At 36.8% G+C, this 12913-nt stretch overlaps 1 protein-coding gene across 6 annotated transcripts in view; it reads left to right on the plus strand.

The window, feature by feature from the left end:
- The window catches only part of LOC140691170 (protein MFI-like), a 36381-nt gene that overhangs the window by 5044 nt on the left and 18424 nt on the right, over positions 1-12913 (plus strand). For all 6 annotated transcript variants that reach the window (XM_072954039.1, XM_072954045.1, XM_072954041.1 and 3 more), the window contains 2 exons: positions 1640-1729; positions 5458-5550. In XM_072954039.1, coding sequence (XP_072810140.1) covers positions 1649-1729; positions 5458-5550 — 174 coding nt within the window. In that variant the 5' untranslated portion in view covers positions 1640-1648. The remainder of the gene's footprint in view (positions 1-1639; positions 1730-5457; positions 5551-12913) is intronic.

A 12913-nucleotide genomic window follows, 5' to 3' on the forward strand; every position in this document is an offset into this window, starting at 1 on the left:
CTCACAAGTGGAAAGATTGCGTTGGAGCTTTATGAAGTAGGTGGCATAAATTAATTAACAGGCTTTCTCAGAGTGGGGTATGGTCAGGTAGCCATCAGTTAAACAAGGCATCTCTCAAATGCTAAAATAAGAGGGTTTTTACTGTGGAGTGCCAAATCCATACTAGAACTAGCTTTCCCAGAGAGTTTATGTGAATTTTTTAAGGAAATAAGTCTTCAGGATTTGTTTGTTTTATGCCCAACAGTAAATACCATCTACCAGCAGATTTTTGACTAATGGTAAATATCTACTTGCCTGCAGCTCTGGGACTTGAAGTGACAGTGGAGACAACTGGCACAGCTATTCCATATACAGATCTTCAATTAACCCTGTTGTCTATAGTCATTCTCTTTCCAGCCCTTTTAAATTGCTAAATCCTAATTGATATCCTTTCTAGGGTTCCAATGACAAGCCAGCTCTCTCACTAGAGCCCCTTTGAAGTGTGTCTAGGCAGGCCTTTTACATAGTTATTCCCAACAGGATACGACCAATTATTTTTGATTTTCCAGAAATAAGATAAAATTTCTTATTTGCTCATGAACTCCCTTCTCTATGTTATGGGTTAACTTTATATATATTGTCACTTCAGTTGGGTTCTAGAAGGATAGAAGGGAAAATGTGTGCTCAGTCTACCATCTTATTAAAATACACACATACACAAACACACAGTTGTTTGTAAACCTGTGCATGTGTATGTGTGTACATGGCTTCTCTATTGAACTGCCTTAAATGCAAGGATGTAGTATAGAAAATATAAATATAGTATATAAAATACCTAGTACACTGTCAGAAACATAACAAGTATTCAAAGGTATGTGACTGAATTGATTTGAATGTAGAGGAAAAGAAGTTATAAATGAAGTTACAAATTTAAAAAGATACATACACCCCAATGTTCATAGCAGCATTATTTACAATAGCCAACATATGGAAGCAACCTAAGTGTCCATCAACAGATGAATGGATAAATAAGATGTTGTATATAGCTACTGTGGAATATTACTCAGCCATAAAAAATAATGAAATAATGCCATTTGCAATAATGGACCGAGAGAGTATTATGTTTAGTGAAATAAATCAAAGATAAATACTCTATGTTATTGCTTGTATATGGACTCTAAATGGTAAAACAAATGTATATAACAAAACAGAAACAGACTCACAGATATAAAGAACAAACTAGTGGTTATCAGTGGAGAGCAGGATTTGGGGAGGGACAAGATAGGGGTATGTGATTAAGAGATACAAATTACTGTGTATAAAATAGATAAGCAACAAGGATACATTTTATAGCATAGGGAAATTTAGCCATTGTTTTGTAATAACATTAAGGAGTATAATCTTTAAAAATAATGAAACTAATATAATATTGGAAATCAACTATATTTCAGTTAAAAATTAGAATATATTAGGCAATCAATGATAGGTATCCATTTTTATTATAATTATTTTGATACCAAATATCATTTTCATTATCCCCTTTATACAACTTTCTATTTGATTTTTATTGTGTTCTAGTGACAGTTTCATAATGGAGTATATAAATTAATTTAAAATATACTTAAAGTCAAAATATACTCCTTTACTTATTTTCTTTTAGCACTTTCACATGGCTTGGAAACAGGAATCAGAATTTACACAGAGGGATAAAGCTGCTATAGTCATTCAGAAGGCCTGGAAAAGTTTTCTTGTGAGTTTCCTTTGGGTTTTTTTTTTTTTTGCAACTTTATTGAGATATAATTTGTATATCATATGGTTCACCTGTTTAAAGTATACAATTCATTAGTTTTTAGTATATTAAACAGTTGTATACCATTCTTTGCTTTATAAGTAAACATTTTTAAAGTTTCAAAAAGTTAACATTAATTAATTCTCTCAGTAGCCTCACAAAGATGTACTGAGTACCGAGTCTGAGCTCGGCACTTTGATAACGGCTGCTGTCAGCGAAAGTGTCACTAACAGGCTCATTTGGCTTTCACCTCTGAAAACTTTACTTCTTGACTCTGGAATCAGATTGTGAGCAAGTTTTGGGGATATATTGACTCATTAAATATTGATTGAATGTCTACTCTTGAGGACTTAAAGCATAGTTGGATTAATATCGTAGTTTCTCATTGTGCTTTAGTATGAGGAGAACTGGTCTCCTTATCCAATAAGGAATATCCAAGTTGATATCCTGGGTTAGGTGAGAGCCAAGAGCTAAAACTCACTCTTGTCTCTAGGATAGTATCAGCACTCTGTTCCTGATAGTTTTGTATGAAGTGGTGTGGCTCTGTTTCTAGTACACAAAAATACCTTTAAGTCAGTTAATCACATCTTGCAAAATAGCTTCTGTTATTTGCCTCTGTTGCCTCTGTTAACGCCATAAAACCTATGCTGGGGCATAACTATTGATTTCCAACGCTAAAAAATATTTCCTTTAAAATGCATCATCTTACTCCTCTTCCTTTTGAGTCATACTCTACCTATGATATATTGTAATATAAATACTAGATATAAGATTAGGCACATATTAATTTCCTATTGCTGCTATAAAAATTACCAAAATCTTAGTAACTTTAAACACCAAAAATTTATTATCTTCTAATTCTGGAGGTCAAAATCTGAAATGGATCTCACTGCACTAAAATCAAGATGTCAACAGAGCTGTGCTCTTTCTGGAGGCTCTAGGAAAGAATTTGTTTTCATGACTTTTCCAGCTGTTAGTGGCTGCCCACATTCCTTGGCTCGTGGCCTCCTTCCATCTTCAAAGCCAGTAATGACCTACTGACTCTTTCTCACATCATATCACTCTAGTGCTGACTCTTCTCTCCCCTCTTTCACTTAAACGGGCCCTTTTTCCTCTTGTAAGGGAACCCCCTTTTGAGGGGGCTGTTAGTTCATTGGCATGAGGAACCCAAAATGGCCAGGTGACAGTAGCAGCTTCGATTTTAGTGGAATTATTGGTGTTTACCTTGGTGGAAACATGTCCTCCTATGGGTGCTAAGACCTTTATATCCACAGAACCCAATGGTACAAGGACAGGAAGCAAACTTTTCAGTAGTGGGTTATTAGAATATTGAGAGAGCGCCACTTTCACTTCCACCATTTAATTTTCAGACTCATAAATGCTGGCGGTGGGAGAAATACCGTCTTTTGTTGGTATTGACTCAGAGCATATTTTATAACATGAAGGAAATCACCCTAGTCTGAAAAGTCTTGTCACTGGAACTCTAACTGTAACTGAGTCTTCAAAATGCCATTCCACCATTCTACCAGGCCAGGTACTTTACAGTCATAGGGAACAAGGCAAAGTGAGTTTCATGAGCATAGACCCACTCATGTGCTACCTTTGCTGTGAAGCAAGTTCTCTGGTCAGAAGCAGTGTTATGTGGAATACAATGACAAGTGAACAGAACATTTTGAAAATACACAGACGGTGGTGTTTGTAGGAATATTGTGCGCCCAGGAGGATAAAGTATCAGTTACAATGACAATCAAGTGTTGTCCCTTCCAAAATGGAAGCGTTCCAACTAATCATTGTGCCACAGGAAGCTGGCTAATTCCCTCGAGGAATGGTACCATATCAGGGGCTCAGTGTTGGTTTCTGCTTTGGCAAAGTGGGCACTCAGCCAGATATGGTGAGTAAAAGTCCATGTTGCTGAGCCCGTGAGTAACCTCCGTTCCTGCTGCCATGGCCGCTTTGCTCATGAGCCCACTGGGCAAGGGGAGCAGTGGCTAGGAAAAAAGACTGACTGATTTTTAAAGAATAAGTCATCTTGCCCACTTGATTATTAATATTCTGCTCTACTGAGATTGTTCTCTGGTGAGTATTGACATGGGACACACTTATCTTCACACTTGATGTGCATTTGCAAGGGTCTGGCCTCTTCCCCAGACCTTTTTGTCACCAGTTTTCTAATCATGTTCTTTCCAAATCCCTGACCATCCAGTCAAACTATCAGTTACTACCCGCCCATAGATCCGTACCTCTGGCCATTTTTTCCTTCTATGCACAATAGACAACCAGGTACACTGCTTGAATTCTGTACCCTAGAAGTATTTCTCTTCAGGGCCACCCCTGAGTGATACTACATATGGAATCTCCTATGGGTCACACTTTGCACTTGATGTCCTGAGGCCTGGGAGGTCCTGAGTTTGACAAATAGAATTCAGAGTAAGAGATGCTCAAGAGAAGCCTTGCTGTTTTTCCTCTGGTACTTTGAAATACACATGCTATGAAGAAATTCAGACTGAAAGTCTATGTAGAGAAAAAGTCCCAAAAGTTCCAGATGTTCCAACAATTCAAGCTGAAGACCCGAAAATGTGTGTGAGGCCAGAGTAAATCACCCAGCTCCAGCTGGTCTCGCAGGTCACCACGGCCAGATGCACACATCCAAAGAGGAACAGCAGAAATTCCCTGTCGTCCCCACAGAAAGTGGTTGTTACTTTAAGTCACTGAGTTTGAGGGTGGCTTGATGCAATAATCTATACGTTTAGAAGATACTATTCACATTTAAACCATCATAAATTATTCTTGATACCCAATTTGGGGTTTTACTCAAGAAAATCATCTTCCTTTACATCTTCCTTTCAGAAACAATATTATTTCTGTTGATGTGGGCCGCACCATCTTCCACAGGCAATTGCAGTGGGACTTCCAATTGTCATATTGGTATTATGGATTACTTCAACTTGAATTTGTTTGATTTGATTTAACATGAGTAAACAGTGGGGAGAAGTTTACCAAGAGCTATTAAGGGTTTTGGGGCAGGGGGATAAGGTATGAGGAGAGGATTACCAAAGAAATAGATTTCCAAGATAGAAGGATTACTCACAGCTGTTTGACTAAATTTGTGCTAACATGAAAAGTAGATAAGGTTTGTAAATCAGTGGAATTACTACAGGAATGAGGAGGAATCTGTAATGATAATATGATAATATTTATTGAGATATTTCTTGTGCCAGAAGTTGTTCTAAGTGCTTTACAAATATTAACTCATTTACTCCCAACCATAGCTCCCATATTTTAGGTGAGAAACTGAGCAACTTGTTTAGGATCACACAGCTAGTAAGTACTAACAGTTAAACCATGACAATATTATGCCATGCTCAGTGTTCTTGACTGCTAAACTGCATCTTGTCTTTCTGCTAGATTACTCTGGATTATGCAAAAGTGTCACAGCCAAAGTTCTGGAGATTTTCTTTATAGTTGCTAGTAAAACAATTATAAATTTAAGAGTAAAACTCTGTGAGAATAATACCAATATTGCCTGGCTTGTCAAAGCAAACCCTAAGTGGATAATGTTTCTAAAATCAAGTTTACATATGCAAATCTGTTTTATGCTTTTTACTTATTTTGCCCTAGTTAGGTAAAAAGCTAATTAGAGGTAGAAAACCCAGTTTTGACCATAAAATCTTATGTGTTTGAACTTTTAGAATGTTGCTGTGTTCCAACATTTAAAAAGTCTGATTAATATAAGAAGACAAGGGGAGCCACGTCAGATAGTGAGATATATTAATCCTAAAGAGGTAAGGATTTATTAAATTTATTTATTTATTTATTTATTTATTTTTTATTGAAGTACAGTCAGTTTACAATGTTGTGTCAATTTGTGGTGTACAGCACAATGCTTCAGTCATACATGAAGAAACATATATTCATTTTCATATTCTTTTTTCACCATGTTACTACAAGATACTGAATATAGTTCCCTGTGCTGTACAGTGTGTATTTGTTGTTTATCTATTTTATATATAGTGCTTAGTATCTGTAACTCTCGAACTCCCTATTTATCCCTTCCCACCCCCGTCCCCTGCCCCCCTCCAATAACCGTAATTTTATTTTCTATATCTGTGAGTCTGTTTTTATTTTATAAGTAGTTCATTTGTCTTTTATTTTAGATTCCACATATAAGTGATATATGGTATTTTTCTTTCTGGCTTACTTCACTTAGAATCACAGTCTCCGGGTCCATCCATGTTGCTGCAAATGGCATTATTCTATTCTTTTTATGGCTGAGTAGTATTCCATTGTATAAATATACCACAAGTTCTGTATCCAATCATCTGATGGACATTTATATTGTTTCCGTGTCTTGACTATTGTAAATAGTGCTGCTATGAATATTGGGGTGCATGTATCTTTTTGAAGTAGGGTTCCCTCTGGATATATACCCAGGAGTGGGATTGCTGCTGGATCATATGGTAAGTTTATTTTTAGTTTTTGAGGAATCTCCATGCTGTTTTCCATAACGGCTGCACAAAACTCTATTTCCACCAACAATGTAGGAGGGTTCCCTTTTCTCCACATCCTCTCCAGCATTTATGATTTGTGGACTTTTAAATGATGGCCATTCTGACTGGTATGAGGTTATACCTCATTGTAGTTTTGATTTGCATTTCTCTGATAATAAGCAATATTGAGCATTTTTTCATGTGCCTATTGGCCATTTGTATGTCTTCTTTGGAGAATTTCTTGTTTAGGTCTTCTGCCCATTTTTGGACTGGGTGATTTGTTTTTTTCTTATTAAATTCTATAAGCTGTTTATATTTCTGGAAGTTAAGCTCTTTGTCAGTCTCATCTTTTGCAAATATTTTCTCCCATTCCATAGGATGTCTTTTTGTTTTGCTTATGGTTTCCTTGGCTGTGCAAAAGCTTATAAGTTGAATTAGGTCCCATTTGTTTATTTTTGCTTTTATTTCTATAACGTGGGTAGACTCCCCTAGGAGAACATTGCTGACATTTATGTCAGATAATGTTTTGCCATGTTTTCTTCTAAGAGGTTTATAGTGTCTTGTCTTATGTTTAAGTCTTTGACGTTATTTATTGATACAACATCTTTTTCCCCCTTAAAAATGTGTGGCTACTTTATAAATTAAATGTGCTTGTATTTCTTTTTAAAAACTTTTAAATTAAAGTACTACACACATGTAAAAAATTCATAAAATATTTATAACAATGAATCATCACAAGCAAAGCCCTGTGTAACCATCACCCAGGTCAGTGTTTTCAGACTTCAAACCACTGCCTTTAGGTTCTCTGCAAATCACTGCCAACTCCCTTCTTCCAAAAGATAACCACTATTTTGAATCCTACCACTATAATTTAGTTTTCTCTTTTTTAAAACTATGTATAATAGAATCCTATCGTATACTTTTGTTTCTAGCTTTTTCATTCAACATCGTTTGGGTACGTACATTCATTTCGTAGAATTGATGGCAGTGTTCCATTTTATGGGCATACAGCTAGTAATTCATTTCTACAGTAGATTGACATTTGAACTTTTTCCAGTTCAAGGCTGTCATAAATGCTACTTCTGGGACTTTGTATTCATGTCTCTTGGTTTACATGTCTGTGAATTTCTTTTGGTTTCTAGTCTACCTAGAAATGAAATTGCTGGATGGAAGAATTCACCAAACTATTTTCCAAAGTTATTATACCAGTTTATATTCACCATCGGCAATCTTTGGGAATCCTCGGTGCTCTACATTCTCACCAAGGCTTAACATTGTCATTTTTAATGTTGCACTTCCCTGATTACTAACGAAGTTGAGCATCATTTTGAGGAGTTCTGCTCCTGTGTACAATTCTATATATGATTTTTCAGGCCTGACCACAGGCAATTACCAGGGCTTTACCTGCCAGGACTCACAGGGGAAAGCTGCCCCCGCATCACACTCGACTCGGTGCACGGTCGGTGCAGTACACTCTTTAAACAGAGTTACAGTCAAGGACCCCGGCCCTCCCTGGTCATGCTCTTAGGCACGTTCCTGGCCCCATCGCCTACACTCCTAAGTTTCTTTACCTGAGGCCTTGAGCAGAGGTCTTCAGGCACCTCTGCTGAGATCTTATTTGGAAATCTAGAAGAAACTTTCCTCACTCTGAATCAGCTTACCTGACCCTCCCCCCTCCATTTTTCTCCCACCCCTCCCCCAACACCCCCACACACGTAAAACAGCCGGGCCTTTGTGCAGGACCCCCTCAACGGTGAGAGAGCACCCACCCAAGGGGGGTCTGCTGCTTCCTTTGATTTGGGGCTCTTTAGACTTGATCGTTACCTTCACAGTTAAGTGATTAAAGGCATTCTTTCCTTTTTCACCTGTTACTTTAATCAGCTACTAACTACCTTTCAGCTCTCTCTCCTCCAAATCAGCTGAGCCCCTAACACTCCTTTCTGAAGTGCCTTGTACATGTGTGTTGTCTCTCTTATTCTTACTGGTTTTTAGCAGTTCTCCGGGTATTCTTTATACAAGCCCTTTTTCAGTTATATGTCACACATACCATTTTTCACTCAGTGATTTGACTTGTCACTGTCAATAGTCTTTCCACTGATTTCTTTAATGAAAAATTTTAAACATATACAAAAGTCGAAAGAATAAAGTAATAAACCACCATATACTCATCACTCAGCTTCAGCAATTAACCGTTTTATGGCCAATTTCTTTCCTCTACACCTCTATGTTCATTTGTCTTTTGATGAACAGAGTTCTTAATTTTAATGGAGTCCAATTTATCAGTCTTTTTCTGTATGGTTGATGCTTTTTAAAAATGAACTTTTTCAACCCTGAGGTCATGAAAATGGTCTCTTATATAAGCTTTATTGATTTGCCTTTTATATCTAGTAGATCTGCAGTCCCCCTGGGATTTTTTGTGTATGCAGAAGTCAGCTCTCATGTTCTTCCATATAGAGATCCAACTGATGTTACATTGTTTACTAAAAAGGTAGTCTTTTCTCCACTGCTCTGTGGTGCCATTTTTATTATAAACCAAGCAACCATTTATGTATGAGTCTGTTCCTGAATCTGTCTGTATCTATTCCATTAATCTAATTTCTACCCGTGTATTAATCACTATAGCTTTATAAGTCTGTTATGTCGTGAAGAAGTACTCCCATCTTACACTTCTTCTGCATAGACTCTGCATGCTACTCTTGGATGCTTGTGTTTCCACGTAAATTTTAGAATTAACTTATCAATTTCCATGTGCAAAACAAAAAATCTTCCACCATCTTGAAAAATAGTGGAGCAGGGAGCTCTTAAGAATAACTATCAGAATCAACTTTATCAGAATTCAGGAATCTAATTTTAAAAAAAAAAACTTAAGGCAACCAGGAAAGTGTTTAATGAAAAAAGAGGCTGCTAAATTTTGGTAAAGAAACACTGGTGTTTCTGCTTACCTACCTGACATCCCCCGTTTCCCAGCTTAATGGCCTCTGTGGAGACAAAAGTTCACATTCCTGGTATGGCTTGCTGGGGCCAGGGGGTCAAATACAGACCTTGTTCTCAAAAGTTGTGGTTGTGTATTTTGACTTGTCTGGCGATTCCCTGAGGGACCTGCACAGAGACTTGGCTTTGTTTCACCTGCTTCCATGCAGTGCCAGGGCTGGGCCAGCTTCCAGCCTTCAAAATCATATACTGCCCACAGCCATGTGAGGCAAGGGATGGCAGACAGGACACGAACAGGCAGACCCAAAAGCCTGGGAAGGATAAGGCTGAGGAGGACGATACATGGGGATGTCTGAACAAATAGAGAATATTTTTTTTAAAGGAAAAAAAGAAAGAAAGAAAGCAGATTAGTGATTGCCAGAGGCTAGGTGGGAGAGCGGAAGGGGAGTGACTGCTTAATGGGAGTAGAGCTCCCTTTTGGAGTGACTAAAATGTTTTGGAAATATTGTCTGTACAATATTGTGAATGTACGAAATGTCGCTAGTGATAAACTTATGTTTAGCATGTGTATTGCATCACGATTTTTTAAAAAACGTTTAAAATTCTCTTGGAATTTTGATTGAGATTGCATTGAATAGTTAGATCTATTTTAGGAAAACTGATGTCTTACCAATATTTAGGTCTCCAGTACACGAACATTTGTGGAAACATGGAAATGTGCCACCCAGCCTCCTCTTCACAAGAAGACATTGCACAGCTGGAGGGAGTGCGATCAGCAGGCAGCCTCCAGCTGTGAGCATCTTCAGTTTCTCCTGCACAGAACTGCCTCCCTCTAGGTCAGCTGCTTCCAGGGCAGTCCACATCCAGTGGCGGAGCCGTGTGTGGGGCTGAGGACGTGGATATTAAGACCAGACTGCTGTTGGGCAGTATTCCCTCTAGAGTTCCCTGTAAGACTGGCCTAGGCTTTGCAGGGCCTTTACTGCAATCCATGTTCTTCCCTCTCCTTCCTTTCATAGGTGGCGATCCCCAATAAACATGTGGCCCCCAAACTTCATATCAGCATCTCCTTCCAGGAAACCCAACCAGAAACATTAGTTAGCTCTTCTATAATTTCTATGTAGAGGACTTGCACATCTTTTGTTAGATTTATATCTTGCCTTTTCATGCTCCTATAAATGGTAATTAGAGGCTTTCTATTTTCCAATTTCTGTTGCTGCTATATAGGAAGACAACCAATTTTTATTTATTAGCTTTGTTCCCAGGTGCATTGCTATGCTCATTTATTAATTCTAATAATTTATACATACATTCTTTAGGATTTTCTCCATAAACAAGCATATCATCCTCAAATAATGAGTTTTATTTTTTCCTTTCCAAACATTATACAGTTTATTTTATTTTCTTGCCTTTCTGCACTAACTAGCATCTTGAGTTAATTGGTCAACCACTGTCTCATTCCTAATTTCAAAGGGAGAAGGCCCAATATTTCATCGAGTAAAAGGTATGCTATAGGCTTTTTTTATTTAAAAAAATCTTTTATCTGATTAAAAAAGTTTCCTTCTATTACTGGGCTAAAAGAGGTTTTTTTCTTTTTCTGATACCAAGAATGGATGTCAGATTTTATGAGACATTTTTCTGCTTTAATTGAGATATTGTTTTTCTTTGAATGTTAAACTCACATAGCATTCCTAGAACACACATATCTGAGTTGTAATGTTAAAACACAAAGGATAAGTGCTTTAAAAAATATCACTGAATTTAGTTTGCTAATATTTTGTTTAAAGTTTTGCACCTATGTTCATGCAGAACGTGTAATTTACTTTCTTGTCCTGTCTCTGTGAGATTTGGGTATCAGATCTAGCTGGCATCCTAAAAAAGTTGGGAAATGTTTCTTCTCCGTTTATTTTCTTGATTTTTTTTAAAACATTGAGTGTTATTTCTTCCTTAAGTGTTGGGAAGGATGCGTCTGTATTTATAATTGTTGTATATTATTTTTGGATGGATCTCTTTATTGTTATGTAATGTCCTTCTTTGTCTCTTGTTACAGCCCTTGTTTTAAAGTCTGTTTTGTCTAAGTATTGATACCTGGCTTTCTTTTGATTTCCATTTGCATTGAACACCTTTTCCATCACATCACTTTCAGTCTGTATGTGTCTTTAGATCAGAAGTGAGTCTCTTGTAGGCAGCATATACCTAGGTCTTGTTTTTCTATCCATTCAGCCACCCTGTATCTTTTGATTGGAGAACTTAGTCCATGTACATTTAAAATAATTATTGATAGGTATACATTTATTACTATTTGTTATATGTTTCCTGGTTGTTTTTATGGTTCTTTTTCATTCCTTTCTTCTCTTGCTCTCTTCTCTTGTAATTTGATGGCTATCTTTAAGTTACTTTGGGTTTCTTTCTCCTTTTGTGTGTGTGTCTATTACAGTTCTTTGGTTTGTGGTTACCACGAGATGTGTGAGTGTGTGTGTATATATGTATTTTTTTAACTTGATGATCTCTTAATTTTGAATGCATTATAACACCCTGCATTTGCACTTCCCCCACCCCCTCATGTTTAATGTTTTTTATTTATTTTACATCTTTTTGTTTTGTGTATCCTTTAACTCCTTGTTGTGGATTTAGATTTTTACCACTTTTGTCTTTTACTCTTCCTACTAGCTTTATAAATGGTTGATCTACTACCTTTATTGTGTGTTGTCTTTAACAATTAGATTTTTTCTTTAATAATTTTCATATTTTTAATTGTGGTCTTGTCTTTACTAGAAAAGTCCCTCTAACGTTTCTTGTAAAGCCAGTTTAGTGGTGCTGAACTCTTTTAGCTTCTGCTTGTCTGTTAACCTCTATATCTACCTCAAATCTGAATGATAGCCTTGCCCTGTAGAGTAATCTTGGTTGTAGTTTTTTTCTTTTATTACCTAGAATATATTGTGCCACACCCTTCTGGCCTACAAAGTTTCTTCTGAAAAGTCAGCTGATAGTCTTATGGGAAGTCCTTTGTATGTAACTAGTTGTTTTTCCTTTGCTGCTTCTAACATTCTCTTTTATCTTTAATTTTTGCTAGTTTAATTACAGTGTGTCTTGTTGTGGACTCTATGCTTGCTGGACCTGGATATCTGTTTCCTTCCTCCATTTAGGGAAGTTTTCAACTATTATTTCTTTAAATAAGTTATCTGCCTGTTTGTTTCTCTCTTTCTTCTTCTAGGACCCCATAAGCAAATGTCAGTGTGTTTGATGTTGTCCCAGAGGTCTCCTAAACTATCCTCATTTTTTAAAATTTCTTTTTGTTGTATCTGTTCAGCTTGGGTGATTTCCACTACCCTGTGAAACCCTTCTGGGCTTGGTAATTTCTGATTTGAAAGGTTAATTATTGATTCAATTTCTTTGTAGATATTTGTCTATTCAGATTGTATATTTCTCCTTGTGTGAATTTTGGTATGTTGTGTCTTTTAAGGAATTATCCATTTAGTTTAGGTTATCGAATTTGTGGGCATAGAGTTGTTCATAATATTTGTACATTATCCTTTTAGTGTCCATGGAATCAGTAGTGATGGCCCCCTTTTCATTTCTGATATTAGTATTTTGTGCTCTCTCTCTCTCTCCCTTTTTTAGTTAGCTTGACCATAAGCTTACTCAGTAATCTTTTCAAGGAACCAGATTTTAGTTTCTTTTATTTTCTCTATTGATTTCCTGTTTTTGAGTTCATTGATTTCTGTTCTTC

Source organism: Vicugna pacos, chromosome 33, assembly GCF_048564905.1.
Source record: "Vicugna pacos chromosome 33, VicPac4, whole genome shotgun sequence".
Classification (NCBI taxonomy): Eukaryota; Metazoa; Chordata; class Mammalia; order Artiodactyla; family Camelidae; genus Vicugna; species Vicugna pacos.